At 47.2% G+C, this 26,240-nt stretch overlaps 1 protein-coding gene across 2 annotated transcripts in view; it reads left to right on the top strand.

Annotated features, from left to right (window-relative positions):
* Window positions 1–26,240, top strand: part of tctn1 (tectonic family member 1) — an 87,275-nt gene that overhangs the window by 14,813 nt on the left and 46,222 nt on the right. For both annotated transcript variants that reach the window (XM_072495101.1, XM_072495103.1), the window contains 3 exons: window positions 4,513–4,619; window positions 5,772–5,929; window positions 25,912–25,999. In XM_072495101.1, the coding sequence (XP_072351202.1) occupies window positions 4,513–4,619; window positions 5,772–5,929; window positions 25,912–25,999 (353 nt within the window). The remainder of the gene's footprint in view (window positions 1–4,512; window positions 4,620–5,771; window positions 5,930–25,911; window positions 26,000–26,240) is intronic.

Raw genomic sequence — 26,240 nt, 5'->3', positions numbered from 1 at the left:
GGCTAGGGGATACATCAATGGAGAAGCAGTGGCAGATATTTCAGAATACTGTCATGGATGGGGGGGGGGAACCGGGGGGGGGGGGGGGGGGGGGGGGTCAATTTAAACTGCTCTTATTTCCCCACTCCCTACCCATCCGTAAACGGAGAGTTTTTTTCCCATTATCCTGGATCCCTTTGTAAATGGTGACATATTTCCCCACCCTTAAATTTGGAAAAGTTCCCATCCTCTGTTAATGATTTTCACATCAAACTAGAAGTAGGGTGAAAATAAAATGATTGGATTATTTTTATATACACACACATGGGGTTTTGCAACGTCCACCCCTTTTACACTCACTCAATGAATAGGGGATAAGGAAAAAGGAAGAGGGTTCCAGGCACAACCACAATAAAAATACAAGTATCGGTTTTACATGTGTCCAGATTCTGGAATCTGAAGTCAAACTGGAATGTTCCTTCTGAGGAGAGGTTAGCTGATTGTAGAATGCTTTGTTCCTCCAGAGACTTGCACAACAGGAAAAGGCACATAGAATGTGTTAGTCTTCAGGCACAAGTTCCACCGTTCCAGCAGGTTCGATGAGGGTCTGAGGTCTTGCTGCTGCTATCGGCTTCAGGGTAGCCAGCACAGACTGTTTTCTGGAGTTCTGTTCACTGAGTAAGTCGAACAGTATCTCCCAGTGTTCAGTTCCAACAGATGAGACCACATTGCAGCTTTTGGGACGTCATGTAACATATCCCCTCGATGTTGGACACCGAATGTTTATTCCCAAAGCTGGAATCTAGGTGTTTAATTGGAGTTGGGGTTCCTTTTATTTTTGGAGTCTTGGGTGTCGGGTTAACTTAACTGACTCTCTCTTTGTCGAAATCATTGTGTTAGGACTGCTAATGCTTTGCCCATTAGCAGCATTGTGGAAGATGATGACTTGCAAAGGTTTTTCTTTGTTCAGAGTTAGCTGGACCCATTGCCATGATGTAAGGGTCCTTCCTGTTTATTCCACCATTTATTCCCTATTTCCCCTTTTATTTTGCTGTCACATTTTTGATCCATGGATGATTAATGGACATGTCTTTTTAAGGCAAGAAGCTTGTATCTTTAATTCAAGCAGAAGAATCCAGAAGTGAGGGTGGGAGCAGGTTAAAGTGAGGATTATAAATTAACTAAAGTTAACTAGTTGTATTTGCTGCATATTTCATTATAGTTTTTGTTATAAGTAAACAATAATTGTGTTTGCATTTACAAACCTGGTGACTGTAATTATTGGGTAGCTAAGGGCAAAGATTTTGGGTATTCTTCTAAAAATGATTGGTTAATTCACTTGTGTTGTGACTCCAGGATAAGTGGGGCTAGAAATGACCGTGCACTAGCCCAGGGTGTCGTAATGGTGACCATTGTTACTTTGAAACTGCTCCAAGGCATCATGGCTGAGCCATGCTATCCTCTTTATGAGACAAATTTAACATAAAAGTAAGAATGTTATGTTTCAGATATACAGGGCATTATTGGTGACCACATCTCGAATATTGTGTACAGTTTTGGTCTCCTTATTTAAGGAAGGAAGTAAATTCATTTGAGGCAGTTCAAGGAGGTTTACTAGGTTGATGCCTTTGATGAACGGGTTGTCTATTGAGGAAACGTTAGTCAGGCTAGGCTTGTATCCACTGGAGTTTAGAAGAGTGAGGCATGACTTGGTCGAAGTATATGAGATCCTGAATAGTCTTGACAAGGTGGACATGGAAAGGATGTTTCCTCCTGTGGGTGAGTCTGGAACTAGGGGCACTGTTTTAAAATCAGGGGTCGCCCTTTTAAGGCCGAGATGAGGAATTTTATTTTCGCTCCGAGAGTTGTGCAGCTTTGGAACTTTCTGCCTCAGAAGGTGGTGGAGGTGGAGCGTTATTGAATATTTTTACGGTGGTGGTAGATTGGTTCCCTTGTCTAATAAGAATCTAAGATTATTGGGGTTATATAGGAATGTCGAACTTGAAACAAAAACAGATCAATCATGATCTTATCACATGGTAGAGCTGGCTTCAGGGTCAAATGGCCTACTTCTGCTCTTATTTCATATGTTCCTTAAAAACCTTTTGATCTAAAAATGTATTCACTCCACCTACTATTTCCCTCTTTGGCACCATGTCAATTTTTATCTAATTCTGCTACTGTAGCACGTTCTATAAATGCAAGTTGTTGCTGGACCTGTGGTATCAATCAAGCACATTGTACAATTATACAGATTACTGTCAACTTGACCAGGGTGTCCATATAAAACACAGAAAATGTCTCTCAAGTAGCAATAAAAATTATAATAGAAGTTATAATATGATAGTATTGGATATTTAATTTGGAGGTTTAGGGTCCTAGCCTGGGTCACATTGATATCCAAAAAGACGAGGTGTTGGGCGTCTTAAAAAATATTAAGGTAGATAAGTCCCCAGGGCCTGATGGGATCTACCCCAGAATACTGAAGAAGGCTGGAGAGGAAATTGCTGAGGCCTTGACAGAAATCTTTGGATCCTCACTGTCTTCAGGTGATGTCCCGGAGGACTGGCGAATAGCCAATGTTGTTCCTCTGTTTAAGAAGGGTAGCAAGGATAATCCAGGGAACTACAGGCCGGTGAGCCTTACTTCAGTGGTAGGGAAATTACTGGAGAGAATTCTTCGAGACAGGATCTACTCCCATTTGGAAGCAAATGGACGTATTAGTGAGAGGCAGCACGGTTTTGTGAAGGGAAGGTCGTGTCTCACTAACTTGATAGAGTTTTTCGAGGAGGTCACTAAGATGATTGATGCAGGTAGGGCAGTGGATGTTGTCTATATGGACTTCAGTAAGGCCTTTGACAAGGTCCCTCATGGTAGACTAGTACAAAAGGTGAAGTCACACGGGATCAGGGGTGAGCTGGCAAGGTGGATACAGAACTGGCTAGGTCATAGAAGGCAGAGAGTAGCAATGGAAGGGTGCTTTTCTAATTGGAGGGCTGTGACTAGTGGTGTTCCACAGGGATCAGTGCTGGGACCTTTGCTGTTTGTAGTATATATAAATGATTTGGAGGAAAATGTAACTGGTCTGATTAGTAAGTTTGCAGATGACACAAAGGTTGGTGGAATTGCGGATAGCGATGAGGACTGTCCGAGGATACAGCAGGATTTAGATTGTTTGGAGACTTGGGCGGAGAGATGGCAGATGGAGTTTAATCCGGACAAATGTGAGGTAATGCATTTTGGAAGGTCTAATGCAGGTAGGGAATATACAGTGAATGGTAGAACCCTCAAGAGTATTGAAAGTCAGAGAGATCTAGGAGTACAGGTCCACAGGTAACTGAAAGGGGCAACGCAGGTGGGAAGGTAGTCAAGAAGGCATACGGCATGCTTGCCTTCATTGGCCGGGGCATTGAGTATAAGAATTGGCAATTCATGTTGCAGCTGTATAGAACCTTAGTTAGGCCACACTTGGAGTATAGTGTTCAATTCTGGTCGCCACACTACCAGAAGGATGTGGAGGCTTTAGAGAGGGTGCAGAAGAGATTTACCAGAATGTTGCCTGGTATGGAGGGCATTAGCTATGAGGAGCAGTTGAATAAACTTGGTTTGTTCTCACTGGAACGACGGAGGTTGAGGGGCAACCTGATAGAGGTCTACAAAATTATGAGGGGCATAGACAGAGTGGATAGTCAGAGGCTTTTCCCCAAGGTAGAAGGGTCAATTACTAGGGAGCATAGGTTTAAGGTGAGAGGGGCAAGGTTTAGAGTAGATGTATGAGGCAAGTTTTTTTTTACACAGAGGGTAGTGGGTGCCTGGAACTCGCTACCGGAGGAGGTGGTGGAAACAGGGACGATAGTGACATTTAAGGGGCATCTTGACAAATATGGGAATAGAGGGATACGGACCCAGGAAGCGTAGAAGATTGTAGTTTAGTCGGGCAGCATGGTCGGCACCAAATCTGACAAATAATGAACAAAGAACAAAGAAATGTACAGCACAGGAACAGGCCCTTCGGCCCTCCAGGCCGAAGGGCCTGTTCCTGTGCTGTACATTTCTTTGTTCTTTGTTCATTATTTGTCAGATTTGGTGGTGCCTTAAAGAATGGATTTTATAGTCTTCAAGTTTACTAGCCCTGAGTTCCAGAGCTTTCCATGATCTATGGAGTGATTTATGAAGTATTGTGGTTCTGCAAAGCAAGGTCTAATCTCTTCAGTTTACTGAAGGTGGAAAGCTTTGTCACTTTGCATTGATTATCTAACAATCTGCCTGAGATATGGAAAAACACCAACAGGGAAAGTGGTTGAATATGGATGTTGTAATGGGCTGCAAATCAAACTCTGTTTTTTGGCCATCTGGTACAGCAATTGTGTTTTCAAATTATGATTTTGAAGGTTTTTTACTACCTTGTAACTTTTACTATCACGCTGCACCCATAAATATTTTATTTACGTTTTTGGTCTCCATTTGTTCCTTATGAATTAAACATACATTTCTAATCTTTTGATGTATGAATATTTCTTCAACTCTGTGCAGGGCTGACCGTAAACTTTGCAATCCAGAGGCAACAAAGTACTTCTTGAATGTGAACAAATCTGTATCCTTGATTAACCCCAGCATCTTTTGCATTGAGACAAACAACTGTAAGTGCACTACAGGGCAGCATATGATCTATTTTCTTAAATGTTTTGTTTTATGTGCATTAAATTAAAAATGGCACTATCTATAATAGTTATACTTGCACATTAATCTTGATATTTCGGATGTGGCAATGAAATCAAACCACTCACATTGGGCATAGGAGCATGTACAAGCAATCCTATAGCAAAAATAGATCCATCATGGGAGCTAAAAATCAGAACCGTATTCTTGATCAGTTTATGAAATATTTCATCATCAATACGGTTTCTGAAAATGGGACACTTGATAGAATTCTGGTTTATAGGCATTCTTAACTGTAGCATTTTTGTCAATCTGAATGATTGAACGGCAATTACATTTTCTAACCATTTTCAAAATCAACTTGTATCATACTCCGAACTTCTGATTTGCCTCTCCTGAAGTTTTGATTTCAGCTGGAGTACAGTTCCATTGATGCTGGTAAACCTACACCTGAGCCACTTGGTTTTTCTTCTAATGTGAGCGTGTACAATAAGCAATGGCATATTATTCTGCCACATCTTCACCTGACAATCACATGTGCACGCTTTCTGGCATGGGTCTTCAAAAGCAATTGAGAATGAAAATCGTGACTGATTTTGTTTTTCAGTCAGGGTTTTGAAAACAAAAGATGTGTGTCTTTAATGGGTGTTGTAGTTCTAGTATAGAAACTGGTATCTTCCTATTCCCTGTGATTCAGTATTTCACCAGACATTGCATTTATATAGTTAGGCACAGAAGGAGTTACATTTGGATTTCTTTTTAATTTAGTTTCTACATTACTTTTTCCATTTCCTGTCATTCAATAAAATGTGGCGAATGAAGCCACTTGTATCAAGTTATCTGTCTGCAAGAAAAGACTGAACCTGACTGAGAGTCTAATATCTTTGCCAATGCTAATGACAACCAAAAGAATTAATACCACAAAATAAATGTTTTATTATCCCAGGTTGAAACATCCAGATACATCACACCTTAAGTAGTAGTTTATTTTTGTAAATGAACAATTAATGTTAAATGTTTTCATGCTATTGCAAAAGTTTCTTTGAGATGGCACTATATTTCCATAAGTAGCAGTTTGTTTCCAAACATTTATTCAAATCTAACTGTTCTTGTGTTTATGCTTTAACCCTCAGACAGGGCAGGATTATCCTTTTTTGCCCCAGAAGTGCCAACCACTGATAACTTTGACAACTTAATGAAACAGTTTGGTGGGTTTTCCTTTAGTCCTGCTGAAGCACCTCCTAATACACCATCTACAAGTAAATCTGGTACAACGCCAAGTGGCTATCAGGTAATAATTATGAGAACCTCGGAAATTATCAAATCTTATGAGATCTGCATTTTGCCATGAATGGAAGACTTCAATTACAAGGATAATTTGGAGAGAAGCTGGAGTTATTCTCCCTAACGAAGGGAAGGTTGAGAGGAGATTTGATTGATGTGATTAAAACCATGGGGGTAGGGTAGATTAGACAAGAGTATATAAACAGTATAAAAGAAAAGAGCTGTTCCTTTTGGCAAAGGTGTTGAGAAGCAGAGTAAACCAATGTATGGTGATTAGCACCAGAACCAAACGTGACATGGGAATTTCCTTTATGCAGTGAGTGTTTAGGATCTGCCTGAGAATGTGGTGGAGGCAGATTCAATTGTGTTTTTCAAAAGGGAATTAGACAAGCACCTGAAGATTTTTTTTTTAATGCATGTTTACTGAGAAAGGATGGGGGAGTGGCACTAGCTAAAGTGTTGAGTGGCTCAAGCTGAAGTGTTACATAGATCATACAATGCAGAAGGAGGCCATTCGGCCCATCGACTCTGCACCTACCCACTTAAGCCCTCACTTCAACCCTATCCCAATAACCTTTCCTAACCTTTTTTACATAGAACATACAGTGCAGAAGGAGGCCATTCGGCCCATCGAGTCTGCACCAACCCACTTAAGCCCTCACTTCCACCCATAACCCAATAACCCCTCCTAAACGTTTTGGATACTAAGGGCAATTTAGCATGGCCAAACCACCTAACCTGCACGTCTTTGACTGTGGGAGGAAACCGGAGCACCCGGAGGAAACCCACACAGACACTGGGAGAACATGCAGACCCAGCGGGGAATCGAACTTGGGACCCTGGCGCTGTGAAGCCACAATGCTATCCACTGTGCTGCTGTGCTTCCCGTGTTCTTGCAGAGAGCTGGTGTAGGGTTGATGGACCAAATGGCATCCTTTGCTGTAAGCATTCTATGATTCTTTCAAAATATATATTTTCCATAGAACTGATCAGTTATCACAAATGTACAAATATTTCCAGGATGGAATTTGGGAGCTGGGCATTGATTATAATTATATGCTAAACAATGGAAATGGATAATACAAGACAGAATACTGTTGGATACTTTTTTTCTTGCCTCACCTATGTTTGTTGCTCACTTTTATGTTCTATCGTGGAGGCTTTGGAGCGGGTGCAGAGGAGATTTACCAGGATGTTGCCTGGTATGGAGGGAAAATCTTATGAGGAAAGGCTGATGGACTTGAGGTTGTTTTCGTTGGAGAGAAGAAGGTTAAGAGCAGACTTAATAGAGGCATACAAAATGATCAGGGGGTTAGATAGTGAGAGCCTTCTCCCGCGGATGGAAATGGCTAGCACGAGGGGACATAGCTTTAAACTGAGGGGTAATAGATATAGGACAGAGGCCAGAGGTAGGTTCTTTACGCAAAGAGTGGTGAGGCCGTGGAATGCCCTACCTGCAACAGTAGTGAACTCTCCAACATTGAGGGCATTTAAAAGTTTATTGGATAAGCATATGGATGATAATGGCATAGTGTAGGTTAGATGGCTTTTGTTTCGGTGCAACATCGTGGGCCGAAGGGCCTGTACTGCGCTGTATCGTTCTATGTTCTATGTTCTCTGAAGACTTCAACTCCTTACTAGCGTATTTTTCCATGTCAACAGGGTCACGTTGGTCCTTATTCATTAGAATCATAGATTGATACAGCATGAAGGTGGCTATTCAGCTTATCGTGCAAATATTTTTATTATTTTTGGGGGATGTGGGCATCACTGGCTTGGCCAGGATTTTTATTACCCATCCCTTATTGCCCTTAGGAAGGGTAAGTCACTATCTTATAACTGCTGCAGTCCATATGGTGTAGGTACACCCACAGCATTGACTCTTTTAATAGACCTAAACAATTTGTCTTATTCCTCTGTTCTTTCCCCATAGCTGCCTAAATTCTTTCCCTGAAAAACGTAATGCAAGGACACACTAGGTTTTTCCAGCAGCAACTATCAAATCCACAATCTCTACCATCTGGATGGAAGTGTATGGGAATATTATATTTTTCAAGTCACGCATCCAGGGCGGGATTCTCCCTGGGCTGATGCCGGAATCGGGAAAGCTGATTGGGCGGAGACCTGGTCGTGATGCCAAAATCGTGGCGGGCACCAGGCGCACACCAAATTGCCAAGCTCCAGTTGCCTCGACAAGCGGCATCAATGCGTTCTACTCTACATGTACAGTAAATGCCATTTATATGTCATTATATCTCATCAGGGCGACACGGTAGCACAGTGTTTAGCACTGTTGCTTCACAGTGCCAGGGTCCCAGGTTCGATTACCGCCTTGGGTCACTGTCTGTGCGGAGTCTGCATGTTCTCCCTGTGTCTGCGTGGGTTTCTTCCAGGTGTTCTGGTTTCCTCCCACAAGTCCCGAAAGACGTGCTGTTAGGTAATTTGGACATTCTGAATTCTCCATCTGTGTACCCGAACAGGCACCGGAATGTGGCGACTAAGGGCTTTTCACAGTAACTTCATTGCAGTGTTAATGTAAGCCTACTTGAGACAATAAAGATTCTTCTATTTTTATTAGCCGGCCTGACCTGGTATTCCCGTATCCCCTGGGCATACGCATCATGCTAACATGTCTGACTGTCACCCCATGCAGACAGTGGACTTCGGAATTCAACCAGGAATGGTGGCCTTCGGCCTAGATGCCCGCAGCCCTGAGGATGCACTGAGGCTTTACAAGCTGGAGCTGCTCGAGGGGGACCCTGTAGGAGTGGAGCCTGCCCCGGAGGAACAGGAGGCAACCAGTGACGATGGAGAGCTGAAACCCAACAGGCCAAGGCGAGGTGCAAGGGAGACACCGCATGAGGCCTCGTGTGTACCAGCAACTCATTCGAGGATCTGCGGGCGCTACCAGACCAGGCATACTGTCAAAGACTCCGACTGAGCAGGAGGACAGTGCTACATATCTGCTAGATCATGACGCACCTGGCACTGCGAGGGAATGGGGGGAAGACACTCGCTCCTGGTGGCCGTCAAGGTGACACTTACCCCATGGTACTCTTCCAGGTGCTGAGTGGGGACTTTCCGGGATTTTACAGTGCTCGGTGCACAGGTGCCTCCGCGCCTTCATGGAGGATCTATACGCCCGGTCGCCACAATATATTAAATTCAATGTGGACAGAGCCCACAAGGGTGCACAAGCAGCAGGGTTCGCCATCATCGCCGAGTTGCCAGAGGCCCAGGTGTTGATTGACGGGATGCATGTCGCCCTACGAGTACTGACCCATGACAGACCGGTCTTCACAAACAAAGCAGTTCCATTCGATGAACGTACATCTGGTGTGTGACCATGAGCTGTGCATCATTCACGTCTGCACCTGATACGCGGCAGTGTTCATGATGCCTTCATCCTGACACACACACTCCTCATAGCCAATACCCTCCATACCAGGCAACATCCTGGTAAACCTTTTCTGTACTCTCTCCAAAGCATCCACGACCTTCTGGTAGTGTGGTGACCAGAATTGGATACAGTGGGCGGGATTCTCTAATCCCGCGGCAGAGTGTTCACGCTGTCGCGTTTTATGACTGCGTGAACGGACCGCTCCGAGGACGGATTCTGGCCTGCAAATTGGACCAGCACTGGTGCCGCGAGAAGTGCGGGGGGCGTGGTGCCAGACCGGCGTCGGATACGCGCGACGCCTCAATGACGTGGCACCGTGTCGCTTAAGGTGCGCGAGCGGCGCGGAGTCCCGAGACCCCCCGAGATGTCTGCCGTGCCGCCCCGAGGTTCAGGGACCCCTACCTCAACACCCTGCTGGACGCGGTCGAGGAGAGGCGGGCGTTCCTGTGCCCTAGACGGGGCCACCGCTGCCCGGGCAGCACAGTCCGGCGAACATGGAGGGAGGTGGGCAATGCCGTAAGCGCAGTGGGGCACACCCCACAGGACTGGCCAACAGTGCTGCAAAAAGATGCATGACCTGATGAGGGCAGCCAGGGTGAGTACACTGAGACGTGCCCCTGGCACCACCCAACCCCAACCACCCACACATGTGAAAGTACCCACCCCCCAACTCCACCCCCTCACCCAGTCCGCATGTCTAATGATACATGCTGTCTTGTGTCTTCCAGAACCTGCCGCCGGTCGTCCCGGCCCATCTGGCGTACCTCGCCCAAGACAGTGCCAGGTCCAGAGGCCCCCAGGGACGCACGCCACGGCAGGGAGGGTAGACTGCAAGGAAGGTCCTCCTCCAACAATGGGACCCAGGACACGGATGGACACCCAGGACACGGACGGACATGACAGCCAGGCCAGTGACACACACAGGACGAGGACACAGTTGACGGACAGACCGGACAGTGACCCTCAGATGGGGCGAGATAAGGTCCATCAGGCCAAGGGTCGACGCAGGTGACCCCTGACTTTGGCTCCGATGAGGAGATGGACTTGGCATCACTGCTGTCTCCCACACCATCCACCATCGCAGAGACTATCACCTCGGTTGGGCACTTTAGTGAAGAGGCTTCACTGACTCACTGGTGCGCATCACACAGCTGTATCGGTACAGCAGTTGAAGGTAGGAGCGGTGGAGGGAATGGGTGCAACGGTTTTGGCCATGGGTCAGGTCATGCAAGGCGTGGGGCTTCATATGCATGCGTCATCCGTGGCCCAGGACAGGGCTGCCTTCTCACAGGTAACCATGTGCCAGAGCCAGCTGGACATTTCCGCAGTCTGGCCCAGTCTCAGCAGGCCATGGTCCAGTCTCAGCAGGCCATCGTTGAGAGCATCGGCAGCCTTGCCCAGATGCTGGATGGCGTCGCACAAGCCCTGAGGGAGGAGGCGCAGTCCCAGACAGGGATGTCCCATGCCCTGAGCTCCATCGCTGCTGACATAAGAACCCTGGTCAATACCACCGGGCCTCCAGGACTGCCAGCACCAGGTGTCGGTGGTGCCTCGGGGCTTGTCTCCGCTTGCACCCCCGTCCCTTAGAGAGGCCCGGGGGCCACCGGGCACCCCGAGTGAGGTGGAGGTTCTGGGACACATTCCGGTGACTCCTTCTTCAGGGGAGGTTCCGGAACACCGCGGATCCTCGGACTCCCCCCCCCCCGTTCCATCCGTGGTGCATCTGGTGGGCAGCGGGCAGAACAGGATGGCACCACACCATCCAGCATGCCCGCGGAGCAGCCTGGCCCATCCAAGCTGAGCCATCCCAGGAAACGGGCGCCAACGGGGAGCCAGGTCGCAGGGCAGGAGTCTCCGCATTCCACCTCCACTCCTGATGCACTGCCTAGGGAAACGAGACGTAGTGGTAGGGCCTGTAAGGTCAGGAAGTTTGACACCTAGTAAGTTGGCACGGGTGCAGGGCAGTTTAGTTATAGGGGCTAGGGCACTTGTATGTTACCGTTCCAATTAAACTCATTGTTGCAGCAATGCAAGATGCCTCTGTGCGGGGTCGTGTAGGGGACTGAGTGCCATTGTGGTCGAAGGGCGATGGAACGTTGAGCCCTGGTGGGTGTAAATCTCTCCACCCCCTCCTGTCCACAGAACACCGCCGCCAGCTACTCAACATGGCCATGTAATGGAGTGTCCAGAACGCATACAGAGACCACCCAGGTGGAGGGTGTAGCTGTGGCCATGAGTCAGACATTGGCTAACGATTTGGTTCTCACAGCTCATCGCAGAGCGGCTTGTCATCATCCTGAATGGCACTGATCACACCCGCTTCCACAGGAAATCGTGTGAGACCAGCCCGTTGTGCCGCAGGTGGATGCATGGTGGAGGGTGCTGTGCATGTGGTGTTGTGGGATCCAAGGTTGGTGGGTGGTGTGGGAGGTGCGTCTCATGGGTGTTGTGGGAGGTGGGGGTGCTGGGTGGGGAGGTGGGGCGGTACAGTGGTGCCAGTGCCCCTGCTCAGCGTTCCCCTACACCCCCTAGTTGGTGAAACGTGCGGCAATCAACGCCTCGCGTGCTCGCTGGCCAAGCTGGTGGCGTCGTGCAGCCCCCTGTGCATATCCAGCCCCCATGTCGCATCTATTGCCGCCCTCGTCCCCATCCTCCTCATCTGGAGAGGCGTCCATTCCTCGGGCTCGCCCTCTGCCTCCTTCTCCTCCCGCACATCGCCCTTCTGCTGTGCTATATTGTGGAGGACGCAGCAGACCACAACGATGCGGCTGACCCTCTCCGACTGGTACTGGAGGGTCCCCTCAGAGCGGTCCAGGCACCTGAAGGGCATCTTCAGCAAGCCAAAGAACCTACCCCTGATTGCTGCATGGGCCTCATTCTAGCGGGTCTCCGCGTCGGTATGTGGCCTCCGTATAGGTGTCACCAGTCACGATCGCAATGGGTAACTCTTGTCGCCCAGCAACCAGCCCCTCAGCTGGAGCGGGGGGGGGTGTCCCTAGAACATGGCGGGGATGAACGATTGTGCCAGGATAAATGCATCATGCCCACTGCCCGGGTACTGGGCGCAGACGTGCAGGATCTTCATGCAGTGGTCGCAGACCACCTGAATGTTCATGGAGTAGGTCCCCTTCCTGTTCATGATCACGCCCCTGTTCTCCATTGGTGGCCGCAAGGCGATGTGCACCCCATCGATCGCCCCCTGTACCATGGGTAGCCTGGCCACGGCAGCGAATCCCACTGCCTGGGCATTCTGGTGGGCGCGGTCCACAGGGAGCTGGATGTACCGGTCCGCGATGTCATACAGGGCGTCAGTCACTGTACGGATGCGCAGATGGCTGGGAGATGCCGGACAGGTCCCCACTCGGCGACTGGAATGACCCCGTCGCATAAAAGTTCAGGGCCACCGTAAACTTCATGGCCACCGGGAGAGCATGTCCTCCCCCAGTGCCACGCGGTGCCAGGTGTGCCATCAGGTGGCAGATATGGGTGGCGGTTTCCCGACTCATCCTGAGTCTCTTCCTGCATGTCCTTTCTGGCAGGTCCTCAAAGGAAATGCGGCGACGGTAAACACGAGGCCTCATTGGACGCCTCCGGTGCTTTGGCACCACTACCACCTCCTCCTCCTCATCCTGCTCCTCATCCACATGGGTATCTGCATCCTGTGTCTCCCCCTCGTTGTTGTGGTCGTCGTCCGCCTCCTCGTCCTCCTGCGCCTGTCGAGCGGGAGGCCCTGCAGCCTGAGCGGATGCCACCTAGCCCCTCTGCTGCAGCCACTGCTGCTGCAGCCACTATGAGCCCCTGGTGCTGCCACTGGGCCACATGCAGGGCAGCGGCTCCCGCCACGGCGGCCAACATCGCTGCATCGCTGGCTGGTGCCCAAACATTATGATCTGCGGGGGGTGGGTATACAACATGTTTAGGGATGGCGCATGGCCCCCTCTACAGCCAGGTGCCATTTGCTACATGTCTGCCCTGGTTGCGCCACAGCCACGCATGCACCCAGACCCCTGCCCACACCCTCTGTGCTCCGCCCACTATTGCCCATCCCTCCTGATAGCGCCATTGTTGGATTGTTGTGCCCTCACGGGGGGCTGTCATGGGTGCGGCCCTGAACCTGCCCGCCGGTGGGTGCCGCCGGCTGGGAGGCGGTCCGGCCCCTAGGGGATCCGGCTTCCATGGACAAGGTGGGAGGCTTGCGGGCAGCCAGCGCCCAGAGTCGATGCCCATCAGCCTGGCTGCCGTGGCTTTGGAACCGCCCTGCCATGGCAGGCCATTCCAGGCCAGCTGGCATCTCGCCCCCAGCCCCGGCCGTGCCCGTCCTGACAGACTCGGGTACCCCCACACGCCGGCCGCTCACCTCCTCTCCCGCATTGTCAGCCAGCACGATTCTCCGGAAGGTGCGGTGCCGATCACAATGACTCTGTTCTCGCTGGTTGAGAGAATGGCGGACCCGCGTCGCTTAAAAAAAAAAAAAACGGCACGATTGCTGATTCTCTGTACTGGTCTGGGGTGAGAGAATCCCGCCCAGTATTCCAAATGTGGCCTCACCAATGTTCTATATAATTGATTTGTGAACTTTTATACTCGATGCCCCGTCCGATGAAGGCAAGCATGCCATATGCTTTCTTTCCCACCATTTCCATCTGAGCTGCCACTTTTAAGGATCTGTGGACCTGCACGCCCAGATCTCTCTGTGTCTCTGCTCTTAATGGTTCTGCCATTTATTTCATAGCTCCCACCTGAATTTGATCTACCAAAATGCATCACCTCTCATTTGTTTGGGTTAAATTCCATCTGCCATATCTCCACCCAATTTTGCAGCCGATCTACATCCTACTGTATTCTCTGACAATCTTCATCACTGGAGAGGGAGGGGGAGGATCCAGTTGTCGTGGTCCATGTCGGTACCAACAACATAGGCAAGTCTAGGAAAGAGGACCTGTTTAGAGATTATAAAGAGCTAGGATTCAAATTTAAAAAACAGGTCCTCAAGGGTCATAATCTCCGGATTACTGCCCAGGCCACGTGCAAATTGGCATAGGGAGGCAAGAATAAGGGAAGTTAACACGTGGCTGAAAGAGTGGTGTGGGAAAGAGGGGTTCCTTTTCATGGGACACTGGCATCAGTTTTGGGACAGGGGGGACCTATACCGTTGGGATGGTCTCCACCTGAACCGAGCTGGGACCAGTGTTCTGGCGAAAAGAGTAAATAGGGTGGTCAATAGGACTTTAAACTAAAGATTGGGGGGGAAGGGAAAGTCAGGGAACCAAGAGGTGAAGTAATCAGAGGGAAGCGTAGCTGCTTAGGAATACATAAAAGCACGAAAAGACAAAACTCAGGAGAGGTTACGATAGTCCCCATCCCACAAAATATGACACAGTGTATGGAAAGGCTCAGTAAACCAAGGTCCACCACACTAAGAAAACAAAAAGGGACGGTCAATAGAGAATTAAAGGTGCTATATTTAAATGCACGCAGTGTACGGAACAAGGTAGATGAGCTTGTGGCCCAGATTGTGACTGGCAGGTATGATGTGGTAGGCATCACAGAGACATGGTTGCAGGGGGTTCAGGACTGGCATTTAAACATACTGGGATTCACAACCTATCGAAAAGACAGAGAGGTGGGCAGAGGGGGCGGGGTTGCCTTGTTAATTGGGAATGAAATTAAATCAATAGCACTAAACGACATAGGGTCAGATGATGTGGAGTCTGTGTGGGTAGAGCTGAGGAACCACAAAGGCAAAAAAACCATAATGGGAGTTATGTACAGGCCTCCTAACAATGGTCAGGACCGGGGGCACAAAATGCACCACGAAATAGAAAGTGCATGCCAGAAAGGCAAGGTCACAGTGATCATGGGGGACTTCAATATGCAGGTGGACTGGGTAAATAATGCTGCCAGTGGACCCAAGGAAAGGGAATTCATTGAATGTTTACAGGAGGGTTTTTTGGAACAGCTTGTGATGGAGCCCACGAGGGAACAGGCCATTCTGGACTTAGTGTTATGTAATGAGCCAGACTTGATTAAAGATCTTAAAGTAAGGGAGCACTTAGGAGGCAGTGATCATAATATGGTCGAATTCAATCTCCAATTTGAAAGAAAGAAGGTAGAATCAGATGTAAAGGTGTTACAGTTAAATAAAGGTAACTACAGGGGCATGAGGGAGGAACTGACGAAAATCGACTGGGAGCAGAGCCTAGTGGGAAAAACAGTAGAACAGCAATGGCAGGAGTTTCTGGGAGTAATTGAGGACACAGTACAGAGATTCAGCCCAAAGAAAAGAAAGGTTTTCAGAGGGGGGATTAGGCAGCCATGGCTGACAAAGGAAGTTGGGGAATGCATCAAAGCAAAAGAGAAAGCCTATAATGTGGCAAAGAGTAGTGGGAAGTCAGAAGATTGGGAAGGCTACAAAAACAAACCGAGGATAACAAAGAGAGAAATAAGGAAAGAGAGGATCAATTATGAAGGTAGGCTAGCCAGTAACATTAGGAATGATAGTAAAATTTCTTTAAATACATTAAAAACAAACGGGACGCAAAAGTTGACATTGGGCCGCTCCAAAATGACGCTGGTAATCTAGTGATGGGAGACCAGGAAATAGCTGAGGAGCTAAATAAGTACTTTGCGTCAGTCTTCACAGTAGAAGACATGAGTAATATCCCAACAATTCCGGAGAGTCAGGGGGCAGAGTTGAATATGGTAGCCATCACAAAGGAGAAAGTGCTAGAGAAACTAAGAGATCTAAAAATTGATAAATCTCCAGGCCCAGATGGGCTACATCCTAGAGTTCTAAAGGAGATAGCTGAAGAAATAGTGGAGGCATTAGTTATGATCTTTCAAAAGTCACTGGAGTCAGGGAAAGTCCCAGAGGATTGGAAAATCGCTGTTGTAACCCCCCTGTTCAAGAAGGGAACAAGGAAAAAGATGGAAAATTATAGGCCAATTAGCCTAACCTCGGTTGTTGGCAAGATTCTAGAATCCATTGTTAAGGATCAGATTTCTAAATTCTTGGAAGTGCAGGGTCGGATTAGGACAAGTCAGCATGGATTTAGTAAGGGGAGGTCGTGCCTGACAAACCTGTTTCGAGTTCTTTGAAGAGATAACAAATAGGTTAGACCAAGGAGAGCCAATGGATGTTATCTATCTTGACTTCCAAAAGGCCTTTGATAAGGTGCCTCATGGGAGACTGCTGAGTAAAATAAGGGCCCATGGTATTCGAGGCAAGGTACTAACATGGATTGACGATTGGCTGTCAGGCAGAAGGCAGAGAGTTGGGATAAAAGGTTCTTTTTCGGAATGGCAACCGGTGACCAGTGGTGTCCCGCAGGGTTCAGTGTTGGGGCCACAGCTGTTCTCTTTATATATTAACGATCTAGATGACGGGACTGGGGGCATTCTGGCTATGTTTGCCGATGATACAAAGATAGGTGGAGGGGCAGGTAGTATGGAGGAGGTGGGGAGGCTGCAGAAAGATTTAGACAGTTTAGGAGAGTGGTTCAAGAAATGGCTGGTGAAATTCAACGTGGGCAAGTGCGAGGTCTTGCACTTTGGAAAAAAGAATAGAGGCATGGACTATTTTCTAAACGGTGACAAAATTCATAATGCTGAAGTGCAAAGGGACTTGGGTGTCCTAGTCCAGGATTCTCTAAAGGTAAACTTGCAGGTTGAGTCCGTAATTAAGAAAGCAAATGCAATGTTGTCATTCATCTCAAGAGGCTTGGAATATAAAAGCAGGGATGTACTTCTGAAGCTTTATAAAGCATTAGTTAGGCCCCATTTAGAATACTCACACACACCTCAGGAAGGACATACTGGCACTGGAGCGGGTCCAGCGGAGATTCACACGGATGATCCCAGGAATGGTAGGCCTAACATACGGTGAACGTCTGAGGATCCTGGGATTATATTCATTGGAGTTTAGGAGGTTGAGGGGAGATCTAATAGAAACTTACAAGATAATGAATGGCTTAGATAGGGTGGATGTAGGGAAGTTGTTTCCATTAGCAGGGGAGACTAGGACCCGGGGACACAGCCTTAGGGAGTCACTTTAGAACAGAGATGAGGAGAAATTTCTTCAACCAGAGAGTGGTGGGTCTGTGGAATTCATTGCCACAGAGGGCGGTGGAGGCCGGGACGTTGAGTGTCTTTAAGACAGAAGTTGATAAATTCTTGATTTCTCGAGGAATTAAGGGCTATGGAGAGAGAGCGGGTAAATGGAGTTGAAATCAGCCATGATTGAATGGTGGAGTGGACTCGATGGGCCGAATGGCCTTACTTCCGCTCCTATGTCTTATGGTCTTATGGTCTTATCCGCATCTCCAGCAATTTAAAAAAGAGAAAAAAAAATTTAGAGTACCCAATTATTTCTTTCCCAATTAAGGAGCAATTTAGCGTGGCCAATCCACCTACCCTGCACACCTTTTGGGTTGTAGGGGCGAAACCCACGCAAACACGGGGAGAACGTGTAAACTCCACACCGACAGTGACCCTGAGCTGGGATTGAACCTGGGACCTCGGCACAGTGAAACAGCAGTGCTAACTACTGCGCCACCATGCTGTCCTTGGAACACCAGCAATCTTAGTATCATCCGCAAACTTGCTAATCAGACCAGCTACGTTTTATTCCAAGTCATTCATATATATTACAAACAGTAATTGTTAATAGATTACAATGGAAATAAAATTACGTTGTTATCATAGAATTTACAGTGCAGAAGGAGGCCATTTGGCCCATCGAGTCTGCACCGGCTCTCTGAAAGAGCATCCTACCCAACTGCACTTCTCCACCCTATCCCCATAACCCAGTAACCCCACCCAACACTAAGGGCAATTTAGCATGGCCAACCCACCTAACCTGCACATCTTTGGACTGTGGGAGGAAACCGGAGCACCCGGAGGAAACCCACGCACACACTGGGAGGATGTGCAGACTCCGCACAGTGACCCAAGCGGGAATCGAACTTGGGACCCTGGAGCTGTGAAGCAATTGTGCTAACCACCATGCTACCGTGCATACGAGCTCAATGTCAATGTTAAAAACAGAATTCACACATTGAAATTTTCCGTTGTGGCGGCGGAATGCGAATCTCTGATAGTAGAAGTGTGTGAGGAACTGCAGCTAGTTAAACGGGTTTACAGTGTAGACAGCTCTGCAACAAGCCCACATGTCTCCGGAGACTCCATACTAAATGATTTTCCAAGGCTTCGGCACTTTGCTTTACACATACAAAATCCAATTAAAGGAGAACACTAAGCCAGTGATTCACGCACCAAGACGTGTACAAGCTCCATTGAGAGACAAATTGAAGGCTGGGCACGAGAGGATGACAGTTTTAGGTGTAATTAAGCGCATAGAAGAACCTACGGACTGGGTAAACTCTATGATTTGTGTCCAGAAGCATAATGGACACCTACGAATCTGTATGGACTCTAAAGATCTGGACCTCAACATTATGAGAGAACATTACCCTATACCAAAAAGGGAGAAAATAGCATGCAAGATGGCAGGAGCAACTTGTTTCAGTAAATTAGACACTTCACAAGGCTCCTGGCAACTTAAATTAGATAGAGAAAACACAAAGCTATGTACGTTCAACACACCCTTCGGAAGATATTGCTTCTTAAGGATGCCATTTGGCATAATTTCTGCTTCAGAGATTTTTCATCAGGCCACAGAGCACATAGTTGAAAGGATCAAGTCCAAGTTTATGTGGATGACATCATATGGGGATCAACACGGGAAGAACATGACAAAAGGCTTCTTGGGGTCTTCAAGAGTATTAAGAAAAATGGCTTGAAGTTGAACAGGACGAAATGTCAAATCGGTGTGCACAGCATCACCTTCCTCGGAGACAAGCTCTCTGCACAAGGCGTTCGGCCTGATCAAGATAAAATATGGGCAATCTTGCAGATACCATGTCCCAAGGATGAAAAAGGCATATTAAGAATGTTAGGGATGATAAATTTTGTGGGCAAATTCTTTCCCAATATTGCAGATAAAATTGCACACCTTGAGGAAACTATAAAGAAAGACGCAACATTCCAGTGGTCCACCAGCCATGAACTAGAATGGCAAGCATTGCAAGAGTCATTGCCAACAGTGCCAGTCCTGATGTTTTTTGACCCAGCAAAAACACAAAACTCTCGACGGACGCATCAAAGGATGGATTGGGAGCGGTCCTACTCTAAAAAGATCTGGAAGGAAACTGGCTTCCAGTAGCGTACGCATCCAGATCAATGTCTGATACGGACTGCAGATATGCGCCAATTGAAATGGAATGTCTTGGGCTGATTCATGTGCTCACAAAGTTCCATGATTATGTATACGGTCTTCCAACATTTGAAATGGAAATGGACCACAGACCATTGGTCGCTATAATTTTAAAAAATCTTAACAAGTTGTCCCCGAGGATTCAGCGAATGACCATGAAGTTGCAACGATATGACTTTGAACTGATTTATGCACCGGGCAAGCATCTCATTGTTGCTGATTCACTATCTAGAGCTGTAAGCATAGAGGAAACACACCAGTTGGACGAGGACATGCAGGTCCATATAAACCTGTTCACTGAGTCCCTGCCCGTATCTGACAAGAAGTCAAACTAATTAAAGAAGAAACCACGAAAGACATGGTCTTGCAGAAAGTAAGACAACATCTCCACGAAGGATGGCCTAAAGGATCCTGCTCTAGTTTTTACAATGTACGAGCAGAGTTAAGTGATGTGAATGAATTTTTGGTGTGGAAAAATCCACACTCATTACGGTCAATGATCCTAACAAAACTCCATGAAGGGCACTTGGGGATGGAAAAGTGCAAGCGAAGAGCCAAGGATGCAGTTTATTGGCATCCTTATGCCACGACATTGAAATGATGGTGGATAATTGCTAAACCCGGCAAAAATGTCAACGCAAACAAAGCAAAGAGCCATTGCATATGGGTGAGATAGTCACAACTCCGTGGCAGAATGTTGTCATGGATCTCTTTCACTTGAATGGAAAGGAATAACTGCTGATCATAGACTACGTTTCTAACTATCCGGAGATAGCACAGCTATCGAATTCCACAGACAGATGTGTCATTAAGAATGTTAAAGAGATTTTTGTGCGCCACAGGATACCGAACTTCGTATGGAGCGACAATGATCCCTATTTCGACAGTTATGAGTGGACAGAATTTGCACAGCAGTATGATTTCAAACACATCACCTCGAGTCCTCTGTACCCTCAGAAGGGCGTTCATAACGTTAAACAGCTCCTGAAAAAAGTATTAGATAGCTGAGATGACACCTATCTCGCACTCCTAATTTATCGCTCTGCACCATTAATCAATGGGCGTTCACCAGCTCGGTTGCTGATGAACAGGCAACTGAGAACGACCTTCTCCTATATCCCACAAGAACCAGTGAACTATACATTAGAGAGGCAACTGATCTCTCAAAAAAGGAGGCAAAAGGGATTTTATGATAGATCCGCGAAAAGACTCCAACCGTTGCATCCAGCTGATATAGTCAGACTGGAAGATTCCATAGGGAATGGATGGTCTAAGTATGCGAAAGTACTGTGTCATGCAGATCCAAACTCGTATCTCATCATCACGGATGATGGTGTTTTAAGAAGGAATAGAAGAGCTCTGCTGAAAGTTTGGCATCTTTTTGCAATGCAACCAACAGCAGCACGAACCTGGGGCAGCACGGTAGCATTGTGGTTAGCACAAATGCTTCACAGCTCCAGGGTCCCAGGTTCGATTCCGGCTTGGGTCACTGTCTGTGCGGAGTCTGCACATCCTCCCCGTGTGTGCGTGGGTTTCCTCCCACAGTCCAAAGATGTGCGGGTTAGGTGGATTGGCCATGCTAAATTGCCCTTAGTGTCCAAAATTGCCCTTAGTCTTGGGTGGGGTTGCTGGGTTATGGGGATAGGGTGGAGGTGTGGACCTTGGGTGGGGTGCTCTTTCCAAGAGCCGGTGCAGACTCGATGGGCCGAATGGCCTCCTTCTGCACTGTAAACTCTATGATTCTATGAAGAAGTAGGTAATAATTTGAAGGTAGCTGAAGAAGATACAGTGCAGCATACAGAGCAACAACAACAAGATACAGACACAACAGTACAAGAAGAACAACAAGCAGCATCCACAACTACAAAGAAAGATGAAGTAACTTCACAAGTTCAGCAGCCACTCAGAAGATCAACAAGGCTAAGGCGTAACCCCAAGAGACTGAATTTGTGACAGACTGTAAATAGTTTAAAGATTTAAATGTTTATGCATATCATCTTGAATTGTAGAAAATTATCTAATTAATGTAAATAATTACATTGTTCAAAGGAAAGGGGATGTGATGATATGCATAAAAGCAAATCTGTATATAATATTGTACACGACCCCCGCCCAGCAGGTGGCAGCGTGGCAATATAAGTCTACCATGCGGCTCTGTGCATGGGGCAGTTGGGAGTAAGTCGTGTTGGAGGATAGATGTATTTTTCAGTAGCTCTATAATAGTTTGTGTCAGTAGTTTGTTGTTTATTTATTCCAATTATCTTTACCATGCAGTTTTTTCATAATAAATTATTTAAACTAGATGTTCTGCAGTGCATTATTCATATTGGCCAGTCTACAGAATATTTCAATGGAGAGCATTAACTCCATGCAGGTGGTGAAGGCACGGGGACCAGATGGATTCCCAGTGGACTTCGACAAAAAATTCACTGCAGCACCTGCGGGAGATGTTCATAGGCTCACCAGCAAAGGGCACCCTATCCCCAAAGGTAGCACGAGGCTCAATCTCGCTGATACCCAAGAAAGACAAGGACCTGACTGAATGTGGGTCCTACAGTCCCATCTCGCTGCTCAATGTCGACGTGGAAATACTGGCCATGATCTTGGCTAGGCAACTGGAGAACTGTGTACCAGAGGTGGTTGCAGAGGACCAAATGGGCTTTGTTAAGGGTAGGCAGCTAACATCCAACATTAGGCGCCTGCTGAACGTAGTAATGACCCTACCAGGGGAGCAAACCGGACAGTACCGGACCAAGCTCGAGTCCCAGACTAGCCACACAGACCACCGCCGACAATGGCAAGGTCTGTAAGACATAATGGGCTAAAAGATGAAGGCATGTAAAATTGCCGGCTCCAACGCACCCCTCCCTGATGAGCTTAACGCATTCTATGCACGCTTTGAGCAAGATGTCAGGGAGAGCACGCCCTCCACCCCAGAAGCTTCGGATGAACTTGTATCTGAGGTCACCATTGCAGATGTCCGAGCAGCATTCTCGAAGGTCAACCCACGGAAACCACTGGCCTGGATGGGGTACCCGGACGAGCACGGAGGTCTTCCGCGGATCAGCTGACGGGGGTATTCACAGACATCTTCAACCTCTCTTTACAACAATCTGAGGTCCCTATCTGCTTCAAGAAGACTACTACCATCCCTGTACCAAAGAAAAGCAAGCAGCGTGCCTTAATGACTATCATCCAGTGGCTCTCACATCCATCATTAGGAAGTGCTTCGAAAGGTTAGTCATGGCACGAATCAACTCCAGCCTCCCGGATTGCCTGGATCCACTACAGTTCGCCTACCAGCCTACAACAGGTCCACAGCAGATGCCATCTCCCTGGCCCTGCACTCAACCCTGGAACACCTAGATAACAAAGACACCTATGTCAGACTCCTATTTATTGACTACAGCTCCGCCTTCACACCATTATTCCTACGAAACTCATCTCCAAACTCCGTGGCCTGGGCCTCGGCTCCTCCCCTTGCGACTGGATCCTGAACTTTCTAACTCACAGGCCACAATCAGTAAGAATAGGCAACAACACCTCCTCCATGATCATCCTCAACACCACTAGGCTGTGTCCGCCGCCCCGTATTATACTCCTTATATACCTATGACTGTGTGGCCAAATTCCCCTCCAACTCGATTTTCAAATTTGCTGATGACGCCACCGAAGTGGGTCGGATCTCAAACAATGACGAGACAGAGTACAGACACGAGATAGAGAATCTGATGAACTGGTGCGACGACAATAATCTCCCTCAATGTCAACAAAACAAAGGCGATTGTCATCGACTTCAGGAAACGGAGTGGGGAACATGCCCCTGTTTACATCAATGGGAACGAAGTAGAAAGGGTCGAGAGCTTCAAGTTTTTGTGTCCCGATCACCAACACCCTGTCCTGGTCCTCCGCATGCTGACACTATAGTTAAGAAAGTCCACCAAAGACTCTACTTTCTCAGCATTCTTTCTGGTTGTATTACAGCTTGGTATGGATACTGCTCTGCCCTAGACTGCAGGAAATTACAAAAGGTTGTGAATGTAGCCCAATCCATTATGCAAACCAGCCTCCCATCCATGGACTCTGTCTACAATTTCCGCTGCCTCGGAAAGGCAGCCAGCATAATTAAGGACCCAACGCACCCCTGACATACTCTCTTCCACCTTCTTCCGTCAGGAAAACAATACAAAAGTTTGAGCTCACCTACCAACCGCCTCAAAAACAACTTCTTCCCTGCTGCCATCAGACTTATGAATGGACGTACCTCTTATTAAGTTGATCTTTTCCTACACCCTAGCTATGACCGTGACATTAAATTCTGCAGTCTCTTCTTCCTTCCCTATGTATGGTATGTGTATGGTATGGTCTTGTACAGCATGCAAGAAACAATACTTTTCACTGTATACTAATGCATGTGACAATAGTAAATCAAATCAAAAAACACCAGAGGTGATCATCTCCCTGGACGCAGAAAAGGCCTTCGACAGATCGAGTAGATTTGGATTTGGATTGGATTTTGTTTATTGTCACGTGTACCGAGCTACAGTGAAAAGTAGTTTTCTGCGAAAAGCTCAACAGATCATTAAGTACATGAAAATAAAATAAAATACATAATAGGGCAACGCAAGGTACACAATGTAACTACATACCACCGGCATCGGGTGAAGCATATAGGGGTATAGTGTTAATCATGTCAGTCCATAAGAGGGTTGTTTAGGAGTCTGGTAACAGCGGGGAAGAAGCTGTTTTTGAGTCTGTTCGTGCATGTTCCTAGACTTTTGTATCTCCTGCCCAATGGAAGAAGTTGGAAGAGTGAGTAAGCGGGGTGGGAGGGATCTTTGATTATACTGCCCGCTTTCCCCAGGCAGCGGGAGGTGTAGATGGAGTCAATGGATGGGAGGCCAGTTTGTATGATGGACTGGGCAGTGTTCACGACTCTCTGAAGTTTGAAGATCCAAAAGTTTGAAGATCCAAATGAGGAAGTACCTCATAGAGGTACTGGAGCAGTTTAGGCTTGGAGCAGGGTTCACGCATGGGTGAACTCCCATGGCCAGGATTCCGGCTATGCCTGCTTTTATTCACCCTGGCGATCGCCCTCAGAACGGCAAAAAAATGGAAGGGGATCCAGAGAGGGAATATAGAGCATCTCTTTGCCGATGATCTGCCCCTCTACGTCTTGGACCCCCAAAGCACCATTGGCAGGGGGGGGGGGGAATCATGATGCTTCTGAAAGAGTTTGGAGCCTTCTCATATCCACAAACTCAAACTGAGCAAAAGTGAAATCTTCCTGGTGATTCCGCAAGGGTGAGGGGCAGAGCTGGAGGGGCTGCCATTCAAGCAAGTTTAAAACAAATTCCTCTACCTGGAGTTCCAAATTGCCCATGACTGGACACGGATTCACAAATGGAACCTGACCAGTCTGGTAGAGGAAGTAAAGAAGGAACTGCAGAGGTGGGCCACGCTCCTACTCTCCCTGGCGGGGAGGGTGTAGAAGATCAAGATGAACCTGTTGCCCAGGTTCCTCTTCCTGTTCAGATACAGCAAGAAGTCTTACAACACCAGATTAAAGTCTAACAGGTTTGTTTGGAGTCACTAGTTTTTGGAGCGCAGTTCCTTCATCACGTGAATGTTGACTCACCTGATGCACTGCAGCACAGCCAATAAAGCTGGGGGGGGGGGGGGGGGAGGGGGAGGGAGTGCATAGACAAGCCACAGATCGTGTGGGTGGGGAGGGGGGAGGAAATTCATTTTTAAAAAAAGACAACTGGATACAAGGGGCATAGCCGCAGGACACCGGTCCAAGGGCAAGCGGAGAACCAGAGGGAGCAGCAATACACAGGGAAATACACGCTAGATCCAACATCATGCTGGGCAACGTGGATTGGCCAAATGGGGCCGACGGCCACGGGGAGGGTCAAAACATGTAGATATAAATATTTATAGTGATCCTCGTTTGTGGGTTTTTTCTTACTCTTTAGTCTGTCTTTTTTTGTACTTTTAATTTTCCTCGGTTGCTTTTGTTTGATGTTATGAACGGTTATGACACTTGTAATTTAACATGCAAACTGAAATGTGTAGCATAAAAATGTGAAAACCAATAAAAACATTTATATTAACTAAGCTGCATTTAGTTGTCATGGAGGTATTTCATAATTGTTATTCAGCACTGTCAATGCCAAAACTGATTTCACCATCTAAATGAGCAAATGTTTTAGATAATCATGTGTATGGTGACATATAGAAGTATCTCAAAACAATATAGACAAAAACAAATGGTGAATACTAATCCACTTACTCCTTTTTCTTTTAAACTTAGTATGGTGTTCCTGTTAAAGTTGTTGATGGTTTTCTGAGACTTCCTGCTCCTCTGGCAACATCTGCATGTGCTGACAACAACCCTGCAGGTAAGAGGTATTTATCTAATTTTTCTAGAGTAGGATAGCAGAAATGTATTTACGTGGAAATTTCATATTTGAAGCTGCATTTAGTTGTATTAAAATTTAAGTGATTTTTTAAATCTTATTTTTTTGGAGCATTGGGTTGGAATTAATGGTCAGTGGTGAGTCAGTCGGTGCCATTTTGTTTATGCTTGCCTACTGACCCTGCTGACAGAGAGTAATTTCAGCGCAGAGCTCTCTTTACACT

This window comes from Scyliorhinus torazame, chromosome 1 (genome assembly GCF_047496885.1).
Source record: "Scyliorhinus torazame isolate Kashiwa2021f chromosome 1, sScyTor2.1, whole genome shotgun sequence".
Classification (NCBI taxonomy): domain Eukaryota; kingdom Metazoa; phylum Chordata; class Chondrichthyes; order Carcharhiniformes; family Scyliorhinidae; genus Scyliorhinus; species Scyliorhinus torazame.
The sequence above is the reverse complement of the archived record's forward strand: the minus strand, read 5'-3'. Positions and strand labels throughout refer to the sequence as shown.